Source organism: Syzygium oleosum, unplaced genomic scaffold (genome assembly GCF_021117445.2).
Source record: "Syzygium oleosum isolate NSW1041296 unplaced genomic scaffold, Sole_v2.1 Sole_v2.12, whole genome shotgun sequence".
NCBI classification, from domain to species: domain Eukaryota; kingdom Viridiplantae; phylum Streptophyta; class Magnoliopsida; order Myrtales; family Myrtaceae; genus Syzygium; species Syzygium oleosum.
In genome coordinates, this window is record NW_026607496.1 from 188,042 (window position 1) to 209,689 (window position 21,648).

Genomic DNA, 21,648 nt, shown 5'->3' on the forward strand with positions numbered 1-21,648 from the left:
TGAGTCTGGCTTTCCTCATCTACAAAAAAGCAAAAGGGGGAAAGAATAAAGGGCGAAATTGGTTTTGGCTTCTGAACTGCATGAATCTCCACACCAACTTTTGTTTGCATCAGAAATCAGGCTGAGTTTGCATTTGGGAAAATGACACAAACAGTCCCTTAACTTTGATTCAATGTGCAATTTAGTCCCTGAACTTTTAATTTATTCAATGTAGTCCCTGAACTTTAACCCAATGTTCAATATGGTCCATGAACTTTCAATTTGTTCAATGTGGTCCCTGAACTTTTAGTTCATATTCAATATAGTCCCTGAACTTTATAAAAATATTCAATGTAGTCCTTCCATTAATTCAAGTTCAGGGACTATATTGTATATTTTCATATAGTTCAGAGACTAAATTGAACATTTACTAAAAGTTCAGGAACCAGTTTGAATAAATTGAAAGTTCATGGACCACATTGAACATTGAGTTAAAGTTCAGGGACTATATTGAACAAATTAAAAGTTCATGGATCAAATTGCACATTAAGCCAAAGTTCAGGGACTGTTTGTGTCATTATCCCTTTGCATTTTTGTCCGGTTAAGTTAAGGCAGGCGACATCTGTCCGATTCCTCTTCTCTCGTGTGTTACTTTCTATATGGGATGTTACTGTAATATTATTCTTTTCTTCTTTTGGAATGTGACCATCCAAAAGGTGAATTTAATTATTCACGAGAACGAAGAGAAGGAAGAGAAACAGCTTTCAATGAACGAGACGACCTTTGTTGCGTGCACCGACAATGAATTGGGTGGAACAAGAGGGGAGAGTCGCAACCTTGTTCAATGCATTGAGTTTCATCGCGACAGCAACTTTAACGACAGGACCAACATGGGAAGTAAGTCCAAAAAGGGTGTCCATGAAACAATCAGAACCTGACACGTGTAGCTTTGGGTAGGCAAAGCCTAAAGGGGAGAGCACGTGGGGCGGCGAGACGGAATAGCAGCCTCAAAATGTTCGAAGTTCAACACATAAATTAAAATTTTCTATTTTGCAGAAAAAGTATAGTGATGGGGACCCACTTTCGTCTATACCCTTAATTGTGATTTTACTGGTAATGACAGGACCACAAGAATGAAATTGAAGAGAAGCTTAGGTGCTGCATGAAAACCATTCTGGTTCTGTCCAGAACTGGTTTTTTGTTCTCAGAATCAGTTTTGGATCAGAAACCCGTTTGGTAACGCAATTTCATTTTTCTATTTCCGGGACAAGTTTGCTTCCAAATCGATTGAAACCGTAAATGAGAACCAAAAAAAGTTGGTTTTTCATTTACGGAACAAAAGTGAGAACCATTTCGAGAATTCATTTTCTTCAACACACATATTCATATGGAAGTCACGATCTTTGAGGTGAGAAAAAAAAGTAAAAAATCAAAAATTTCAAAACTTAACAGAATGGTTTAGCATCTGTGGCTACCCACTTTCAGTGAAATTTAAATTTTTTAGGTACCGAAAAAAATAAATAAAAATAAATAAAAATAAAAAATTTCAAAATTTCACAAAATGGCTTAGAAAACCTATGGCCACCCACTTTGAGCAAAATTTAATTTTTTTAGTTGCCAAAAAAAAAATAAAAAATTCTAAAATTTAAAAACTTCACAGAATATGAATACCTGTGGCCACCCAATTTGAGCGAAATTTTATTTTTTTAGGTGCCGAAAAAAATTAAAAAAAAGTAAAAAATAAAAAATTTCAAAACTTCACAAAATGGCTTAGAATACTTGTGGCCATCCACTTTGAGTGAAATTTAAATTTTTTTAGGTGCCGAAAAAAATAAAAAAAATAAAAAATTTCAAAACTTCACAGAATAGCTTAAAATACCTGTGGCCACCCACTTTGAGTGAAATTTAAATTTTTTTATATGCCAAAAAAAATAAAAATAAGCAAAAAAGTAAAAATTTCAAAACTTTACAGAATGACTTAAAATACCTGTGGCCACCCACTTTGAGCGAAATTTTATTTTTTTAGGTGCCGAAAAAAATAAAAAAAAATTTTCAAAATTTCACAAAATGGCTTAGAATACCTGTGGCCATCCACTTTAAGCGAAATTTAAATTTTTTTAGGTGCCGAAAAAAATAAAAAAAATAAAAAACAAAAAACTTAACATAATTGCTTAGAATACCTGTGGCCACCCACTTTGAGTGAAATTTAATTTTTTTAGGTGTCGAAAAAAAAATAAAAATAGGCAAAAAAGAAAAATTTTCAAAATTTCACAGAGTGGCTTAGAATACATGTGGCCATCCACTTTGAGTGAAATTTAATTTTCTTTAGCAACCAAAATAAAATAAAATAAAAAATAAAAAATACCATTTGGGCATCTAAAAAAAATTAAATTTTACTCAAAGTGGGTGACTAGAGGTATTGTAAGTCATTCTGTGAAGTTTTGAAATTTTTGATTTTTTATGTTTTTTTTCACCTAAAAAAATTTAAATTTCACTCAAAGTGGATGGCCACATGTATTTTAAGTCATTCTGTGAAGGTTTGAAATTTTTAATTTTTTGCTTTTTTTTCACCTCCAAAAATTAAAATTTCACTCAAAGTGGGTGGCCATAGGTATTCTAAGCTATTCTGTAAAGTTTTGAAATTTTTGAGTTTTTGAATTTTTTTGGGCACCTTAAAAAATTTAAATTTCACTCAAAGTGGGTGGCCACATGTATTCTAAACTATTCTGTGAAGTTTTGAAATTTTTGATTTTTTTGATTTTTTTTTGCACCTAAAAAAATTTAAATTTCACTAAAAGTGGGTGGCCACAGGTATTCTAAGCAATTCTGTGAAGTTTTGAAATTTTTTATTTCTTGATTTTTTTTGAAAAAATTCAACAAATTTCCTATTTTCCCGAAATCTAAATTTTTTTTTTATTTTCTCGACATTTTGATGATTTTTTCTAGAATTTTTCAATATTTTGGGATTTTCTGAATTTTTTTAAAGATTTTTATGAATTTTTCGGATTTTTTATTATTTTTATTCCATTTCTAAAAAAATGGAATTTTGTTCCTGGAAATAGAATTTTCTGTTGTTTATCAAACGGGTTTTTATTTCAGGAAATAGAAATTTTTTGCTGTTATCAAACGGGTTTCTGTTCTAGAAATAGAAATTTTTTATCATTATCAAACGGGTTTTTTTTCTCAGAAACTCATCCAGGAACCAGAAATAGAAAAATCTATTTCTGGTTCAGGAACTCATTTCGGAACAGAATGGTTATCATTCGCTACCTTAGAGCCATCCCCGCCCTACCCTTGATTCTCCTTAATGACAAGTTTATTGATTTGACACAAATAAACATTATTTCCACACGCTATATTATCACTTATTGTTTTTGTCCATGTCTATAGCCTTATCTACCCTGTTGACATGATCGGTAATCAATACAAAAGTAATGTTGCAAGCTAAACTCGCTTTAAATCGAATAGACATGACCGACCAAAGTATACTAGTGGTTTTAGATTCAATATGATTCATTGATTTATTTAATCTGATGATATTAATTGATATTAATTCTTCCCCCCCCGATTATAACCGTTCACACACATGACCTTAGTTCAATTCCTGCATGTTTTGGTAATTATAGAAAAACAAAGTGTAGATAAGCCGATTGACGTTTGTGTAAGTGGATTTGTCCAAACATTCGTTCTTAACACATTATTTTTAAGAAAGAGATGTTAACTCAGCTAAAATTGACCGAAGTGACTACGTCGAAAAACCATCAAAAGGCTTAGGATGAATTGGCCAAATTAAAAAGTCTAAAACTAAACTCGCCAGTGTGCAATATGCTTAAGATTTTTGGACATTCTTCCACCAAATGGATTATTTGAGTAGTCTTATATTTACCAAATTCAACTTATTTCCCAAAAGTTCTCCGTTAGTTCAAGAGTTGCTCCTATGATTAATTCAATCAAGGTAGAACCATTCAACAATGTGTCATTTTCTGGACATGACCTGTGTTGGGAGCATATATTATCAGCTACCATCAAAGAGATAGATCATGCATCCGAAGAAACAGAAGAAACAAAAGAAAGATCATCTTCTTAATAATCAGAATTGAGAGAGAAAGGAGTCTTCTATCTAAACAAATTTTTGTTTAGTAATTATTGATGCAAAAGAGCTCCGATTATTTTCTTTGTTTACATACAATTTTAAGATCAGTATCACCGTTGACATGACCAAATATACAGCCTCCTTCCAATGACTCGAGCTAAAATTTACCTCTACACATATGAAGTAAAGCTCACGTAATGGGCATCATAGCAAAAACAACGCCCAGGAAGGTTAAATCAACAGGCAAAAAGAATATTACACTATCGACTAAGACTGAAGCTTGTGTAGAAATTAATCCAAAGATCAACGGACCTGACATTTATAAGTCAACCAACCCGCTCTAAAAGACCAGAAGATCGCGGAGCGGCCAACAGTGAGTTTCGGACATCACCTTGTACAGTCTTCAGCAGCATTAGTATCATCTGTCCGACTGCCCAATCTGACAATGTCTTCCACGAGAATCTTCCCATCTAGGATAAGATAGTGATACACATGCCATTATTCACACGATATCAAATAAAAATTTAACCGGCTTCTTGAACTTCATTTCAAAGTGAAAAGACCAAAGTTTAACATTTCAATTGATGTTTGGTCAACCTCTTTCTTCAACACCATTGCCCTATCAATGCCCAATGGAAAACTGCGAGCTAAGCCATAGCAAAAAGGAATCTGACTAGAATTGCATACTCTAAGCATACAATACACACAAGTTTCTTTTAGTAAACTCTAAGGAAACCTTTCACAGATCAATTGTCAAGATGTTACTAAAATAATTTCCAACCGTCTCAAGAGTTGTGCCTTGTTCTTTCTAAAGTTGAAAAAAAAAACATGTCGCAAGAGAAATCTAGATCTAGTAGCTTACCTCTATCTTTAGATAGATTGCTGATTAGTTCTTGTATACCCTCCTTGTCCAGAGTATTTTTCAAATACAAAGCAGCAGCAGCAACTTCCTCAGGTGTCACCTTCCCATCATGATCCCTGCACGAGTGGCACCTTGAACGTGTCAGTGTGTGACATACAGTAGTGAAAACATCTAATGTATCAACTTACACTCTTCAAAACATACCAATAGTGACGTGTATCATACAGTTAATATATTTTCACAGTTTTTCAATATAAAGGCACTATTCTGTTTTCAAAAATTTAATGAGATAGTGAGATGACTTAAAAAGCTGTAACAAAGAGACCCTTATTATTAAACTATTAAATGCAATATCAATGCTGTTCTTTTTTATATGATTAAGCCAGACTCCATTCAAGAGGCACTACTGGGATTCCCACTCCACTTATTGGGAAAAGACTCGGTTATTGTTGTTGTTGTTGGTACCAAAGGGATGCAGACTCTCGACAAAACTCATGCATGAGGCAAATTGTCCATTATATCTAACATACCATGTTCTTATAATCATGGTTTAAGAAAAGTTAGTGTTAAAGAACTAAGAGTCCATCCGTCACATTTACAAGAACACTCTCTACAACCTCAAGCACTCTTCTATTCCTTTCACTCTATACTAAAAGTTAAAAAGTAGGGATCACATGTAGTCATTTCCCTTAAGTTGCTCAATCAGGTAACCCAAGCCTTTGCTCCTCCATAGATGTGATCTCTTTGTACTCTCTTCCCGTGATCTTCTCATATCTAATTAAAAGCTCATTTTCCTTTTGCAGATTTCAATAAAACTTTTCAAAACTAGATCTCTTCAGGGCTTGTTTTAACGCCTGTGAGTTCCTTTCACTGCACAACGGCAGTATATTCTATCATTATCATACAATTAAAATGAAATACCTCAATTTTCAATCTGACTTCAAATTTTGTCAGACTAAAGTTTGCACAAATGTCCTACCATTTGTTGTTTTGGCACTTGGTCAGGTCAAATGAGTACCCATCTTTCTAAGATGAAATTTTGCTCCAATTTTTTTTTAAACTAGATTTGCCTTCTCTCCTTCTATGATATAAGGCCAATTAGAGCACTTGACAATAGTTTAATTTAGAGATGTTAGTATATAAGATCCAAAAACCCATCTAAGGCACAAAATTCCTATATCTTATAAGTTATGGAGCAATTAAAGTGGTGTAAGCATGTTCAGAACATTACAAACCTATCAAGTAGTCGCCAACGGTCACCAATTACAGCATCAACAGTGTCAATTTCCTTCTCTAGATTCTGAAGCATAGCATCAACCTGAAAGTATGACAATGGTTACAAGAAAATCATGTACCACATGACAGGTGTATGGCAATTCCACTCAAGTAGCCATTTTTGGGGGTATTAATTTTTACCCTGTCTATTAGTGCAGATGAAACTGCATCCTGTTCAGCGACTTCATCCATCTGATCATTTTCCTCTCGTGCAGCCTTATACACCCTCATAGCATCTTTCTCACCATCTGTCTCCTCTTTGTCCACAATGCTATTATAGAGCCCTATCTGAACATATGAAGAAATTCATGCAACATTGTAATGATAGACCAGCTGGATCCTCTACTTGACTTTAGAAATATAGCAAGCAAATCCTCAAGGATCTACCTGAGTAATGCATCAAAATCAAAACAACACCACCAAGAAAATTTCTTATTGCTACATCATGAGTGCTCAGATAACTACTGACCACGTATTATAAACCACTGAAAGCAACATGGTAGTCTAATATTCTTGGCGCAGAAATCTCCAAGTAAAAAGTAAGGGGCAGTGCAAAACAGGAGAAATTATGGAACCGACTGATAAGCATCTTAAGAAAACCTAAAAGAAGGTTGAGCATGTGTACAAAAAAACAAAACTACACTCTTCTCAAAGACAAAAATATGGGCAACTTTCATGCAAATTCTGGTGACAAAAGATCTACCCCGCAGTACAGATATATAACACATCATCCTATGAAGTCTGTCAATGTAGCAAAAAGAGTATAAAAGATGCAGTTTTCCCGGAGGTAAAATCAAGCCATACCTCTTTATTGACGAGCTGCAAGAACTCCTCACGCTCCCTACTCACTGACTGCAAGAGTTGACAGAAGACAGAAAACCAATTCTTGTCATGAACTGAGAGGAAGACTGTCTATAACAATTGGTTTAGAACACAAATCACAGCATTTCAGGCTCTGATCCTTACAGATGCTGAAGCTAAAACAGCCAAAGCCTGACTTATTTCACAGAGGTGCTCGTGCTTCTCTAATGTTCTTGCTATAGCTTGTTTCTGTGCTTCCTCTGCTGTTGGCAGATTCATCTCCTCTAAAGCCACATCTACCCTACCAACTCCAGACTCCTTACTCTTAGTTTGCTCTTCTTCTTCTCTCTCTTCCTCCTCCTGCAGAATAGAAGTTATAACATCTAAATTCATGACAAGCTGCAGGACAATAGAAAACTGCGGCAGATAAACTAAGGGTGCATTTGCTTCGGGAAAAATTTCATGACAAAGGAAAATGCTTTCAAGGAAATTTCAGGAAAATGTTTTTCCCTTTTCAAGTTGGGGAATTCATTTTCCTAACTTTAAGCATGCATATTTTCTTTGACCCTAATTGATTTTCCGTTGACCAATCATTTTCAGCAAACCAAACACGTGAAAGTCCAAAAAATTATTTCACGGAAAATTCTTTCACTCAAACAAACACACCCTAAATGAAATACAAAAGGCAAGGCTTAAACTCAGGGCCTTAATTGCAGAATTAAATAAGTGGACCTCTTCCATTCCACTGCTGAAATTTTTATTGATTACCTTACAATTACAAATACATGACGATTGCGTATAGTGAAATATTTATTAAAAGATGGCGGTCTAGTATTAGATTTTTCCTAAGTACAATGATGGAAAAAAATAATGACAATAATACTAATTATCAGCAAGGTGAACTACAGCAAAAAGTTCTTCGAGTTGCTGTATCACAAAGCATAGAAAAACAAAGGAAAAGAGGAAAACCTTTATCAGTTCTTCTTGCATTGCTAGGTACTCCAATTTCCTTCTCCTTTCAGACACAGAATCTTCAGAAGGTAATGAGGTAACACCAACAGTATCCACAACTTCATCTGGAAGAGAAGAAAGTGTGGCTCCAACAACTTCCTCTAGTTTGAGCCGTCCAGATACAACAAAGGCCCTGCATATGGGATCCCACAAATATAGCTGAACATATTGCATCAAAGGTGAAGAGGAATTAAAGGATCAACAAAGCAATCTGATTAAGTAGTGATATTGTTTAAGCACCACTCAACCAATTAGGGGACAAGTTAAAATACAGCCAGAGCAAGCTTTTACCTGGAAAGGATCAAAAGAGAGGATGGTACAGAGTGATTCAGAGACAAGTCCAACCAATCACGAAGCTGCAGAAAGGACAACTCTTAAACCATCGAAAAAACTACACTGCTATTTGACTGAACTTAATCGACGTTACTAGAAACATTATATTTTTTCCAGTAGTCACAGGCAAGGCGCCATCTATGACCCACTCTGATCAGGAAATCGTGATTCTAAAGCTATTCCAGGAAGAAGGAGATTCTAGGAGACGAGGAATAGACACCTCCAAAAAGGCAAAAAAAAGTAACCAATTTTTCTCCACTCATAACCCCGCAGTTAAAAGGATGAGGCGAGATAACAGAAGCACTAACAAAAACTCCATCTTGCATAGAGATGCTTAATATACTAAAATAGCAAGTGACCAATTGAGTGCAGTTGCCCTAACTTCTGACATATCAGACAATTCAATTATGGGTCACCAAACTCAATAAAGGAAACGACTTTCTATATTTCTGTAAAATATTAACTTATGGATGTAGAGAGAGAGAGAGAGAGAGAGAGATAAAACCTATTTTTCATAAAGAATATAGGTTGACGACCACACAAGATAAAACCTATGCATGCATAGGTAAGAGGGGAAGGCCGTCTTCCTCAAGAGAACAATAGATTAAGGGGAGAAAAAGAACCTGTTGGCGCATTTCTTCAACAGAACGTAATCCAAGCATGCCTCTTTCCCTACAATCTTCGCGAAGCTCCTCCTCCGAGAGGGACTCCAACCCCTCAGCTTGAATTAGTTGATCATCTTCTTTAATGCTGGAGTCATACCAGAAGAAATGTGAGGTTCAGCCATAAAAAAAATAATCGCCATTTCTAATTTGCGCACAAAGAGCAGTTCTTATCACCAGACAAAAGAACGGAGCATAAATAATTTGATTTAGGAGACTCACATGGCATAACATTCTCAAAGTAAACGAGAATAAAGTAAGATTGATCTGAATTGTTTCAAGAACATTTAAGTTTATAGATGAAGAAATATGCTGTTCCGGATTCCAATCGGTTTTGACAAACAAAAATCAATTAATGAAGATCAGTAGAGATATTCAAGAAAAAGTCTGAAATGAGAAGGATCCTGTCCAAAGTTGATAAAGCAAGATGTGCAGCAACCATTACACATAGGACTTTGCTTAATTAAATGTGCCATCATGAGTCCTAAATACATTTACTCGATCTATGTCACAGGCTCTGCACTAGTAAAACATTTTGATCAAATCGGTAGCATTTAAACAGAAGAAGTGTTCGAAGCAGTATGTTTGCTAGTGAGCTTGAAGTTTCTGGGCTAAATATAAACCAAAAACGATAGAAAAATAGTTTAGCTGGCCGATGAAGAGGAGAATGGCCCTGCTTCTTTGCTAGGACGCATATTATTCAACCTGACTGAGTATCTGAGCCATTTCTTGTCAAGTTCAAAGAGAAGATAATTATCCATTGTGGGGCTTCAAATAAATTGATTACTTGTTAAAAGAGACCTAGTTAAACAGACTGTTGAAGCTTAAGTTAAAGAAGATACTGAGTGACAGAAAACTGTAGTTTGCCGCATTTCATCAATATTCACGACACAGACTAGCTGTACTATTCAGTTGCCTATTGCATTGGATCATCACTCAAATAAGGAAAAAGTGATCTATGCCATCCAAGTCTCCATCATTTCCACCAATCAAGCCACAATTAAATTCAATTTGAAAAGAAAAAATCTAGCTCCATACAAACGTGAAGCAGTTTACTATTTGTACAAAGCTCAAGGAGGAACTAACAGGGGAGAAGTCCCAATTAATTAACTCTGTCCTCACAATAGCTAGTTTAGTCCCTAATTTGCTGAAGACGTTAAGACTAAAGGAACCCATCGGCAATAGGTTAGAAAAAGAAATTAGTATGACAATTAGAGTATTTGAAAGATTTACATAAAGAAAAGCGTGTAGATTGCACAAGACGCATATAAAAAACATCAGTCAACTAGTTCATTGAGCAACAAAAGCACCATCAAGAGAAATAATGTACGCATAAAGACTATTTCTAGCATTTCCAACAAAACTAGAATATGAGAATGAACTTTTCCACTATAGCAAAATGAAGAATGTATAACTGATTATCCCTACAAGACTCCCAAGAGGATACTCCAAAAGTCTAAAATACCACCACATTAAAACATGGAAGAAATTTAATTTAGGGACAATATTCCTGACCTCCGAAGCCGCTTACGAAGCATGTAGCGTAAATATGCATCTGTTCCAAATGGGCTGATTCCCATATATTTGCACATGTTTACTAGTCTAGGTCTGAAAGAAGTGAGATGAACCGACAGAAAAAAAAAATGGCATCAGAGCTAATCCAAGCAAAGAGTTCAGAAATAAAGGAGCAAGAGATCAACTCTAAGAAAGGCCTACCTACTGATATTATCTAGAGTAAGCTCATCATTGAATAACTTGGCAAAACTCAAAATTTCTTCATTATTCACTTGGGAACCTGTTCTGACCTGAGTATCAACATATAATGGTCAGATATTAAAATCAGAGGCCAATAACATGAACAAAGGCTTGAGAATTTGTAACTCAACCCTACCCGATTGAGAAACTCATCAAGATCTTCCGCAGTTTGCTTTAATTCACCACTTCTTGAGTTTTGAACTTCTTTAGCCATTTCTTTGACTGTGTCTTGCAGAAACTTGGCATATTCAATTCTCGCATTTAACCTCCGTTTTAGTGCTTCCTGCACATGAATGAGTTTCAATGAAAAAATGAAATCTATTTCAAATCAACAATATCCAAACTAAATATGAATGAGTGCACCATAACTGTGTCAAAATCATCATGTCCATAGGCAACCTACTAAAACTCAATAAAGTGTAAGAAACATGGGCAATATATGCAGCAGGCATTCTCTATTTATATGCAAAGACTATTTGACAGCATATTCCCGCAATATAGCAATTTTATACATTATCATTCACATCAATCATCTTAACACGAATTTAGATGAGCAGGGAAACAAGAAGCACAGCGTAAAGCAGCGTATGATATTTTCAAACAGGGAAAACTCCTTTCTAGCAAAGAAAATTGATGGACATAGTAGCAATAGAAGACGCAAGAGGTACATGCATTGGAAGGTTCCACATTATGCAGGAATACCCATTTAGGTTCCCAAACAGAAGTGGAATTTTGAAATTGGGAAAATAAGTCAGCCTTTAACAGGTTCTATTTCACCGACAGAAGTTCATATTATATGAAGCCGACTCCTCGAGGAACCTTAATACCAAAGTTTGAACAGAGAAATACAGATGAATAGAACATGAAAAGGGTCAAAGCATTATGTAGGACGGACTGCTTTATATATACCTGCTCTTTCATCTTGTCTTGAAATGTTGAGGGCAACATATTGGGGAACAACTTGAGAAATACCGGCAGCAAAAATTCCATGAATGGAACGATTATGAACACCGCAAAAGGAACTAGCCTAAAAATATCGGCTGTTGTACGGGTTAGCTGCTGCCTCTCCCTTCTTGATAGACTCTTACCATCTGCAAGTTTTAAAAGCAATCTAGAACTAATCCTCACATCTGCCCACAATAACTTCGTCCCCAACCAGTAATGTTGCAATGTCGACACAAATTCTGCTTTCCAATGCAAAAGTTTCTTGGCCCAATCCTCTCTGCCGGAGAAATCACAAATACAGCAAGAAGATGTGAGTAAGAAATTCTGTCTACGGACCAAACTATTTCAAAAACTAGGAAACAGATGCTAACCTGCTCATGGAAGCCACGGCTCTCAAAGCAGGACCGATCCCCAGGAGACTGGCCCATACCCTTTGCAGGATGGACTGGGCTGCTCTTTGTGACTCTTGCAACTTTTTAGCTTTTGCTTTTGCTTTGGCAGAACTTAGATCAGCAACAGCTTCATCACAATCTTCTGCAGATGCTTCCTTCCTCCTTTTAGCAACTAAATCTTCATTGCCTTCATCGTCACTACCCAGCTCCTGCTGCTTCGCAGCAGCAGTGGAAGCATGGCAAGTGGAGTGCAACATCCACCTCAGACCCAAGGGATGCATGAGTTCTTGTCGTACATTTCCTCGAACATACCCAGCATTTCCACATATCCCCCCAAAATGTCCAAATCCTTGATTGCTAAGCAGTTTCTCTTTTGCAATCAAGAGAGCCGTGCTATTACTTTTTCTGTCTACATCTGCAGATGGAAGTTCAGCAATGTTGCTGTAACCATGCAGATCTCTGTAGAGAGGAGCATGCTCATGCCCAAGACATTGGAGATATTGAACCGAGCGAACTGAGGAATGCAAGTAATCCGAGATGACGCTCTTCCTCCTGACAAGTGCTCTAGATGCCATCCTCACAGGAAGGTCTCCTCAAGAAGAGAAGTACATCCAATTTCTCACCAAGCGCCCAGTATATCTCAAAAGGGTTACTTTTCATAGAACCACGCTGAGAACAACAACCACGGAGGGAACAATTAGAAGGAGGGCCTTGTCAATTCAGGACACCGCAATCAGGAATAACAAGAACCATGGAAGTAGTACACTGTAGTATGACCACATGTAGACACCTCAACTGTATATATATATCTCACACATAGCAAAACCCACAGACCGGAAGAGTGCCGCAGCCCAAAAAGGGAATTCTCAGAACGAACTCGCGTAAAATTTGAAGTCCAGTGCATTTTTTTTTTTTAACACCAAAAAAAACACGATGAATCCGAGAACAAAAACAACAACTTTCGATAGAAACGAAAACCGATGAATCCTCCCCCGACGAACACGTACATATAAACCAAATCAACCTTGTCAAAATCCTTTCCAAAACATGTAAAAAACACAAACACAAAAAAGGAAAAAGAAAAACGATCCGCCGCCGCCGCCGCAGCAGCCGCCCCCCCCCAAGCGAACGAAGACGACCTCGTTGATACGGCACGTCGAAATTAACAGCTCGAGCTTGCCGACCAGCACCACACGCTATCGAGGCGATCGGGCCACGACCAAAACCAAGCGGACGTAACGAAGAACGACGGCCCATCGCGCGAATTCCAAGTACGGGATCAAAGGCGCCGCCATTTCCATCGATCACAAGAGCTAAGCTGTCGAAATAGAGAGAGAGATGTGGAAGGCGATGAAACACACTCACCGGAATCAATTTGGTCGCCAGCGGGAGTGACCGCGAGCGAGAAAGAGAGCGAGCGAGAGCTAGGTCTCTGTCGAAACTTGCGGGAGGAGAAACGGGAGAGACAGAGAGAGAGAGGTTTAAAGGAGGGATTAGGAGAGTTATTATACGGTGCGGCGGACGTCCACGAAAACGGAGCTACGGGAACCGTCCGATGCGGTTAGATCGGTCAAAGACTGAGGAGGGTCAAAGGAGCCCGGGCCGGCGGGTCCCACGGAGATCGTTGACCGCTTTGACGCTCGACGGTACGTCCACGTGTGGGATTCATTTTTCAAGTGCTGTGATTGCGCCACGTGCTGGAAAGGGGAAATTATCCTTTTCACCACGTGGGTCCCAGACGAATTCCCCACGAAAGTTTCAACGGCAGAGATTACGAACGATCCTTAGATCCGGTCCAGGCAAAAAATCTCGTGTGCCCCCGCGCGACGACTCGACGGAGGACCTCGCTTGTTGATGCGGAACGTCTGTGGTTGTTACTGTTTTGATTCTCGAACAACATTTGGCATATGCCGATTGATTGATATTGAGGACACTTGACGATATGAATTGGTAGCGTGGTTCAATTGCAGAGCAAAAGTTTGCGCCCCTTCGAGTGTTGGGTGATGAGAAGAGAGACAGTGCCAACTTGAACAATTTTAGCCATTTAATATGTCTTTGCTTAATATGGCATTATCTCAAAAGATAACATTAGATGCCGATATGGATAATCAATGCCATCTAACGGCAATAGTGCCCAAATTGGTATTTTCCATCTACAATTTTAACAGAGGCCTCACATTCATCCTTATTTCAAATAAAAAAATGTTAGAGTATGCGATTATACAAGGGACCAAAATTCAAGCAGCTTGCAATGTCATTGCGCCTGGACTTAATCAAGGATCTACATTTTATCTAATCGTGTTCGATCCCATAATTGTTGGATGTCTCGGTAACTTTCGCCTCGTGTGATATACTAGTATGGAAACTACTGAACTATCATAAAAATCTTTCACATATTATACATACACATAATAATGGAGCTGAAAATAGAAGAACAAAAACTAAAGCTTATTACATTTTCACCCAGAGGTCTCTTACATAGACATTATTACATATTTCCAACGGGGTAGCCCCACAACTGAACGCGAAAATGACTCGAGCATTGTTTGCTTCCTTATCCAGTAGCATAGAGTGCTTCCTCTCATTTCCTACATATAGTTCAAAGAATATGATTTAACTTTGATTGAAGTATTTTGTGCAATAGAAGCCTGATCTCTCCAGAACAAATGATGGCAGTCATGTCGTGTTCCGATGCAACGATGGTCTCGTGCCAGCTTGCCTTATAATAAATTTTTTCACTTGTTGGTATTCTCAATAAGTTTTTGGGTAAATTCCTGCGACTGATCCTGCCAAACATAGGAGTCGGGCACCGTCGCGGCTTGTTTACCTGTATCTTTCAAAACAAAATACTTGGCTGTCGCCCAGTTGCAACGGTCGCAACTACTTAGTTGCAATCGAATGAGTGGCTGTCATCTGTTGTTATACTCACTACATGTACTTTTATCACGCGTCACATGTTCTTACCTTCTTCATTTCCAGACACATCAATACCGCTGTCGCCCTCTCTACCCATCATGCCATTTAGACAAATAAAATCTTAGTAATTGAAGATAAAAAGGACGCGAAGCATACCAAGGAAGCTTGAACGTATCCTTCCACCAGCCCTGCTTGGAACAATTTGCAACTATCTTGTCCAAACGTACAATAATTTCAGAAAAAGTTGGCCTCATGACAGATTTTGGATCCCAGCATTCCTCTATCAACCTGCACATTTCCAAGATATGCCCATGCAACAGCATGCTTGAGAGTTAGCGACCATCAAGAAATCATCTGTGCTCTAGGGAAGAAAAGGTCATGATTATCAGTCATCACAGATCGATCATCATTCCTTACAACGAAAAGTAGCAGTCATAGTTACAGCCCTTTCACTAAATCAAGAGTAAGCGAGGTCAAAAGGAAAAAGAAAGGCAGTACAATCCGACAGCAAAAATATGTCAGCCTCATTTTGTAATGTACTTACTCTTTCAACTCAGGAGGGTAGTATTTAGCTTTGATCTTGAAAGGCGGTCGTTTTCCTTCCAAACATATCATTTTGGCTGCCTCTTCTGGAGAACTGGGAGAGAAAGGCTGAACCCCTTCAATCATCTATGCCAATGTGAAAGCAGGTGGTTAACATTTCAGTGGTGGTGACCGATATTCATCATCATATAAATCTGAAGCAAATGTCAAGCACCATATGCACACATAATTAACTCACTAAATCAAACAAATATCATGCTTGAGTAACAGAGGTGAAAACAAGTTTGTCTGGCAAACCAACAGTGTCAATTTTGGCAAGAATTGTAACAGGGCTCTTGGACATGTTAAACTGAATCGAAGACACTGAACACATGGATGTGTTTGATTTTATCCTGAATAAAAGTCCATTACCTCATAAAGAATGAGACCAAAGGAAAAGGCATCCACACTTCTATCAAATATTTCATCATTATAAACCTCAGGTGCCACATATAAACCTGCATAGGATGGATACCATGAGTAAAGCTTGATGAAGAGTTGCATCGGAATAATTAATCTGATTGCTTAAAATTAGATGATGCCAATTCTATTGAAAGGAGAACTTGGTATGTAGAATGGTAATATAATCACAAGAGGACTAAATTTCTGCCATCCGCGAAAGGACTGCGTTTTGGGGAAAGATGTTGAAAACTGAGAATTTCCAGGAGTTTATCTATCTTGGATCCTATAAGTGAAATTTGTAGCTTGTTTAGCGAGAAGGATATCTTTCCTATCTAGTGTTCACATGGATGTAAAATGATTTTGTGCTTAGGGACTCCTACCAAAGATATTTCGTTCTTTGGACTAAATTTTGACTATTCATGCAAAAGCTCATTGACAACCAAAATTGTATTGCCATGAGGATGCTAGATATTTCAGCACAAAATTTAGTAGCAGCTACATCAATGAAACAATATTTGTTTTCTGTATCAAGCTGTCAATTCTTTCAATTTATCCAATCAAACTTCTAACAATTATACAGAGACCAAAAAGGAAGGCCTGAATTTGTACTTTGCCATTGTTATTTGAGGTTTATATGTCTGAGCACAGTGAAAAAAGATAGAGATCTAATAAGATTAACTTCCAGAACTTTTGACAACTTACGCGACAGTTCAGCTTGAGTCCCAGGGTGTGCAAGTTTTGCTTGATCAGGGGATACTCTTGCCAAACTTATCAAACCAAATCCAGAAATCTTTAACTGACCCCCACTATCCAGCAAGATATTTCTGGCACCTTATCAATATTTCAGATATTAAAGAGATCTGGAAAAACATAATTGATATCCAGTTTGCAATAGTATATTAAATCAGCTCCAGCATTTAGTTGTCTTACTTAGGCTTTAAGTCACAATGGATGATGGGATCTGGTTTACATTCGTGAAGATAATTCATACCCCTGAGATTACGGGATCAACAAAGAAAAGTTTAGAATATGGCAATCAGATACAATGTACTACAATTAAAGAGAAAATTATAATATTGCCAGAAACCTCAAATGCAGATGCTATTAGCTTTAGTGCATGTACCTTGCAATATCAAGAGCAAACCGTAGAGCTTTAGATGGAGAGAGACGCCCTTTCTTCTGAAGATAGCTTCCAAGATCACCCTGAAACACCAATAACAATATGCATTATAGCCATTAGGCAAGAAAGAGAACCGTCCTGACCAAAATAGCTTTCTTGTACTCTTCAAAAAAATTAAAGGAGGGAATTTATGAAATCCATACAAGTACTACTAGGATAAAAAAAGAGAGCAAAAAAAAAGATTTTGCTGACATTAATAAACAGGCTCCAATTCAAAGTCTCTGATTTTTAAAGGATCAAAACACATGAAGAAAGTTACGGATTAAAGGAATCTACGTCTGAGAACAACCTTTTCCTGCATAGGAGGACATCCATCATTTGAGCGACACAATAGTCTACCATTCCCATGATATAAAAGAGGACTAGTCATAACGGACATTAACCCATGGAATAACTGATTTCCCTGCTCTAGTCGTGAGGATTACCCAAATCTACAAACCTTCTATTTTTTTCAGTTCCAGTGTTTTAGATAAGGACCTCTCCACAGTACCACTTTGAGCGGTCTCCCCAGTCAAGAGAGCCTAAGCAAAAACAAGTTTTGGTTTTCTCTTTGTACTCTTAATAGTATCCCAGATTTAATAACATTACACAACTGTCACCTATCTTAGAACATGGATGCAAGCCGTTCCATTATGAACTTTAGGCAGGAGAAATTTTTTTCTTTCACTCAAGTCCTGACATTCCCTCCCAACTCCTCCAGAACACTAAGGAATTAGAAACACATAAATTAATACAAAGAAGACACGCACAGCCAGCACATGAACAAATGCCCGAACAAACATGAACGCGTGCGCGCGCGCACTTAGAGAGAGAGATACTCACTTTTGGATGGTACTCCAAAACAATCATCAAGGGCATGTTTTGGGTGACAGCTCCAACAAACTGAACCACATTCGGATGTCTCACTTTTTCTAGTAACTCTAACTCGTGCTTGAAAGCATTTCTGCTCATAAAAAAAATATAAAGTTCATTGAAGGCGTTTTCCAGTCACTATGGAATTATATAACATAAGTTTAAGAATGCAATGTGCCTCTAGGCACAGAGAATGATGCTGTAAGTTGTAAAAGTGAATAAACCTCTTGTGAACTATACGGAATTCGGTTACATAAAAAAACGAATCAAGTGAAAAAGGTCCAGCAACGTAGAATCAAGATGTTCTCTATTCTAATATAACGGATTTCCGTGGCTGGGACTAACAATAGTGGCCTTGCGTTCTAAGAGAAGGAAGAGCAGAGATTAGTTTATTAATAAATTTCATTAGATATGACTCCTTTAATTCCTGATAGATGAACAATTTCAATACTAAAGCTTTATGATTTCAAAGCTAGGTCAAGACAATGTCTTCCTGCTCCTATCCAGGTTGTGCCCATTAACATGCAATTCGATGATGCACCAAACAGATGCCCGAAAGACTGCCATGAACTGGGGGAGAAAATGAACCATCTGAATTACCCTTTTAGGCATAATGATCAGATGGCCATAAGCAGATATTAGCTTCGAAAGATATTAATGTGGTAAAACAGTGGAGAAAGGCACAAATAAAGCGACAATGAGGTACTTGCTAGTACATAAGAGGACATTAAAATAGCAAATTCCATTCCAAACAACGTGAACAAATGCATGTCATTTAAGTTTTATGTTATAACAAAGTGCAGACAACAATGTAGGAACTTACATCGTCTCCGCGTCTGAGTAACTGTCCCTATCCAGTATCTTAACAGCCACCTTTGTACCATTCCATTTAGCTACTTGATATGTTCCCTGTTTAAAAGGAAAAACAAAAAACAAGTACATGAATAACCAAAATTTCAACCAACATAAATTCACTTGAGAGATGTCGAGCAGGTTAAGCCTGGTAAAGGTAATACTCAAGTATGCAAAAAGGTCATAGGATTTTCAATAATTTATAGAAGTGAGCACTCAGAACTCAGAACACCATCTCAAATTTATTTTCAATTTGTCCTAACCTAAGATCACTCGGAAGATTACCAATAATCTTAGTCGCATGCATCCACATCATTTTCTAAGCAAGATTAGTATATATAGGTAAATGGACCTGAGCCAGCCAAAATAATAGTGGGAGAAAGTAGACTCATATAATTGCATTGAAAAGCTTCCCAAACCGAGTAAAATACATAAGATTTCTGAAGTTACCTAGGTTACATATCATGGATAGCTCTGGTATCTAAACTAAAACAGGAATGCAGAACATTCCTTTTAAAAATTGTGGAACAATAGTGATAGGGAAATGATAATTTGGGAATGTAGTTTGAATAATACAGGCCTATTTAGTTATACAAAAGTTGATACAGATAAAATAAAATGTCTAATACATAAGCTACAACTAAGTTGCACCTTATGTCGGAATATATTTTTTCAGACAGAAAAATATTAGTACTTAGAATGTATAAAATGAGAGTAACAAGATTATGTAACTTCGACAGAATATGATACAATTTTACATATCTTCGGCAAATATAACTGATATTTTGAATATAATCAAATGCTCATAGGCTTTTAAGAAATGGAGCTGTTTAAGGTTCACCCAAGATAATTTGGGAATGTAGTTTGAATAAGACAGGCCTATTTAGTTATACAAAAGTTGATACAGATAAAATAAAATGTCTAATACATAAGCTACAACTAAGTTGCACCTTATGTTGGAATATATTTTTTCAGACAGAAAAATATTAGTACTTAGAATGTATAAAATGAGAGTAACAAGATTATGTAACTTCGACAGAATATGATTCAATTTTACGTATCTTCGGCAAATATAACTGATATTTTGAATATAATCAAATGCGCATAGGTTTTTGAGGAATGGAGCCTTTTAAAGGTCACCCATCAACTATGGTGAGCAAGAGAAACATGCCTTTGAAACACCGTCGCCCTTCCGAACCTGAAGTTCCAAAGGATTGAGCTCATATTCTGGAACTTCCCGAGGGTTGGCAACAGTCATGGGTGTCCTTCTTGTTTTCTGGAAACACAGGATAAAGCTCTATGTTAGCATTTTCCGTGGTAGAGACCTCCAGTGATCAAATAGGATAATAGATTAATCATACAGGGACTTTGGCTCCACGAGCTTTCAGAATGTTGTATACTTCCAGATTTCCGTAGTATTTTGCATCAGCAGCTGCCTGTTGAGATGAAAACATCCTCAATTAGGACTTAGCTGGAGACAGATTAGTATAAATCCCAACATAAAAGTTCGACTACATTTAAACCAGCATTATGATAGGCAGTATCTTATTCAAAATTAAGCAAAGAAAGAGCATCTCCCAGTTAATGCTTCGTGTTGGCATATTTCTGTACTGTACAGACAAATCTGTGACATAAAGACTTCCCAAACCATTAATTTCCTCAGCCATATTATCCTTATAGAGTACAAAAAATGCACAGACAAAGTTGAAAAAACGTCATCTTGCTTAGAACCATATGCGTTTTACCTCCCCCTTGAAGCAATAATGAGGCACTTTTCAGTCAATCTTTACATCATCCCAATGGCATCTTTCCATTCACCTCAAAATTATATAGTGAAGGTGAAACATCGGACCACTGCTCTGGCCTCTAGTTTCCGTTTTCAAACGATAACACTTAAGAACGTGCAGTTGACTGGCAAAGTGAAAGATGAAGAATAACGGGATGAATTCTCGCTCGAGTAATAACATGAACAGCCAAACTCGGGAACAAAGCAAACGAAAAGCCAACAGGGAACGGGAAACCATCAACCGAATTAACCAAATAAAGACCACCAAACACAAGCCGAGCTACAGTTCGAGAAGGGGGAATTTACCGTACTCCCCCACCGGTCACGGGCATCAATGTTGGCCCTCCTACTCAGCAGAAGCTTGACAACTTCGACGTGCCCCTCGCACGCCGCGATGTGCAGCCCGGTCCTCCCGTCCAAATCGATGCTGTTCACGTCGATCCCTTCGTTCAGCAGGTCCTCCACCCCCCTCACGTCCCCTCGGCACGCCATGAACAGGAGCTGCATGGTCGAGTCCAGGTTCTCCGGCACCGCGAGCGCGTCGTCCTGGTCGGGGCTCCGCCGTATCGGATCGAGCGACGACTGCCTCCCGAAGCTGAACCTCATGTTGTTCCGCCTCGGGTCCAGCGACGACTGCCGCGTGAATTGCCGGCTGAAGGTCCGCTTCATGGAGCCCGTCGAGAACTGGCGCGATATCCCGCGCTTCAGCTGCGCAGCCAAATCCATTCCCTTTATCCCACCTCCTCCTTCCTCCAATCCCAAACTCTACTCCTTCAATTCCAACCCCAGATTTCGCCTCCAAACAAAAAGAAGAAAAAGGTTCCCTCGAATCGATTAACGACCAGGAATCATCGGGAACACCTCGATTCCGCACGAAACGCACCGCCTAGCGAATCGCGCGACGCATGACGAACCGGGCGTGCATCCGGAAGGCGGGAATCCCGGAGGAAGAGCGAAGAGGAGCCCCGGC

The 21,648-nt window shown here is 37.9% G+C and overlaps 2 protein-coding genes across 2 annotated transcripts; both read right to left on the reverse strand.

The window, feature by feature from the left end:
* Nucleotides 1-4,093: 4,093 nt before the first annotated feature.
* Nucleotides 4,094-13,588, reverse strand: LOC130139454 (uncharacterized). The gene is made up of 15 exons (XM_056316422.1): nucleotides 13,474-13,588; nucleotides 12,088-12,777; nucleotides 11,681-11,993; nucleotides 10,908-11,054; nucleotides 10,733-10,821; nucleotides 10,532-10,624; nucleotides 8,978-9,104; nucleotides 8,313-8,377; nucleotides 7,980-8,154; nucleotides 7,176-7,370; nucleotides 7,014-7,061; nucleotides 6,351-6,497; nucleotides 6,170-6,252; nucleotides 4,935-5,050; nucleotides 4,094-4,542 (listed from the first exon to the last, which is right to left on the reverse strand). The coding sequence occupies exons 2-15, from the start codon at nucleotides 12,681-12,683 to the stop codon at nucleotides 4,460-4,462; spliced, it is 2,277 nt and encodes a 758-aa protein (XP_056172397.1). The 5' UTR covers nucleotides 12,684-12,777; nucleotides 13,474-13,588; the 3' UTR covers nucleotides 4,094-4,459.
* Nucleotides 13,589-14,459: 871 nt separating this feature from the next.
* LOC115689726 (integrin-linked protein kinase 1-like) lies at nucleotides 14,460-21,490 on the reverse strand. The gene is made up of 12 exons (XM_030615869.2): nucleotides 20,985-21,490; nucleotides 20,254-20,328; nucleotides 20,064-20,168; nucleotides 18,864-18,949; nucleotides 18,011-18,131; nucleotides 17,132-17,211; nucleotides 16,939-17,001; nucleotides 16,711-16,832; nucleotides 15,979-16,064; nucleotides 15,569-15,693; nucleotides 15,181-15,312; nucleotides 14,460-14,696 (listed from the first exon to the last, which is right to left on the reverse strand). Exons 1-12 carry the CDS (start codon nucleotides 21,402-21,404, stop codon nucleotides 14,690-14,692), a joined length of 1,422 nt encoding a protein of 473 aa, XP_030471729.1. The 5' UTR covers nucleotides 21,405-21,490; the 3' UTR covers nucleotides 14,460-14,689.
* Between the last annotated feature and the right edge of the window lie 158 nt (nucleotides 21,491-21,648).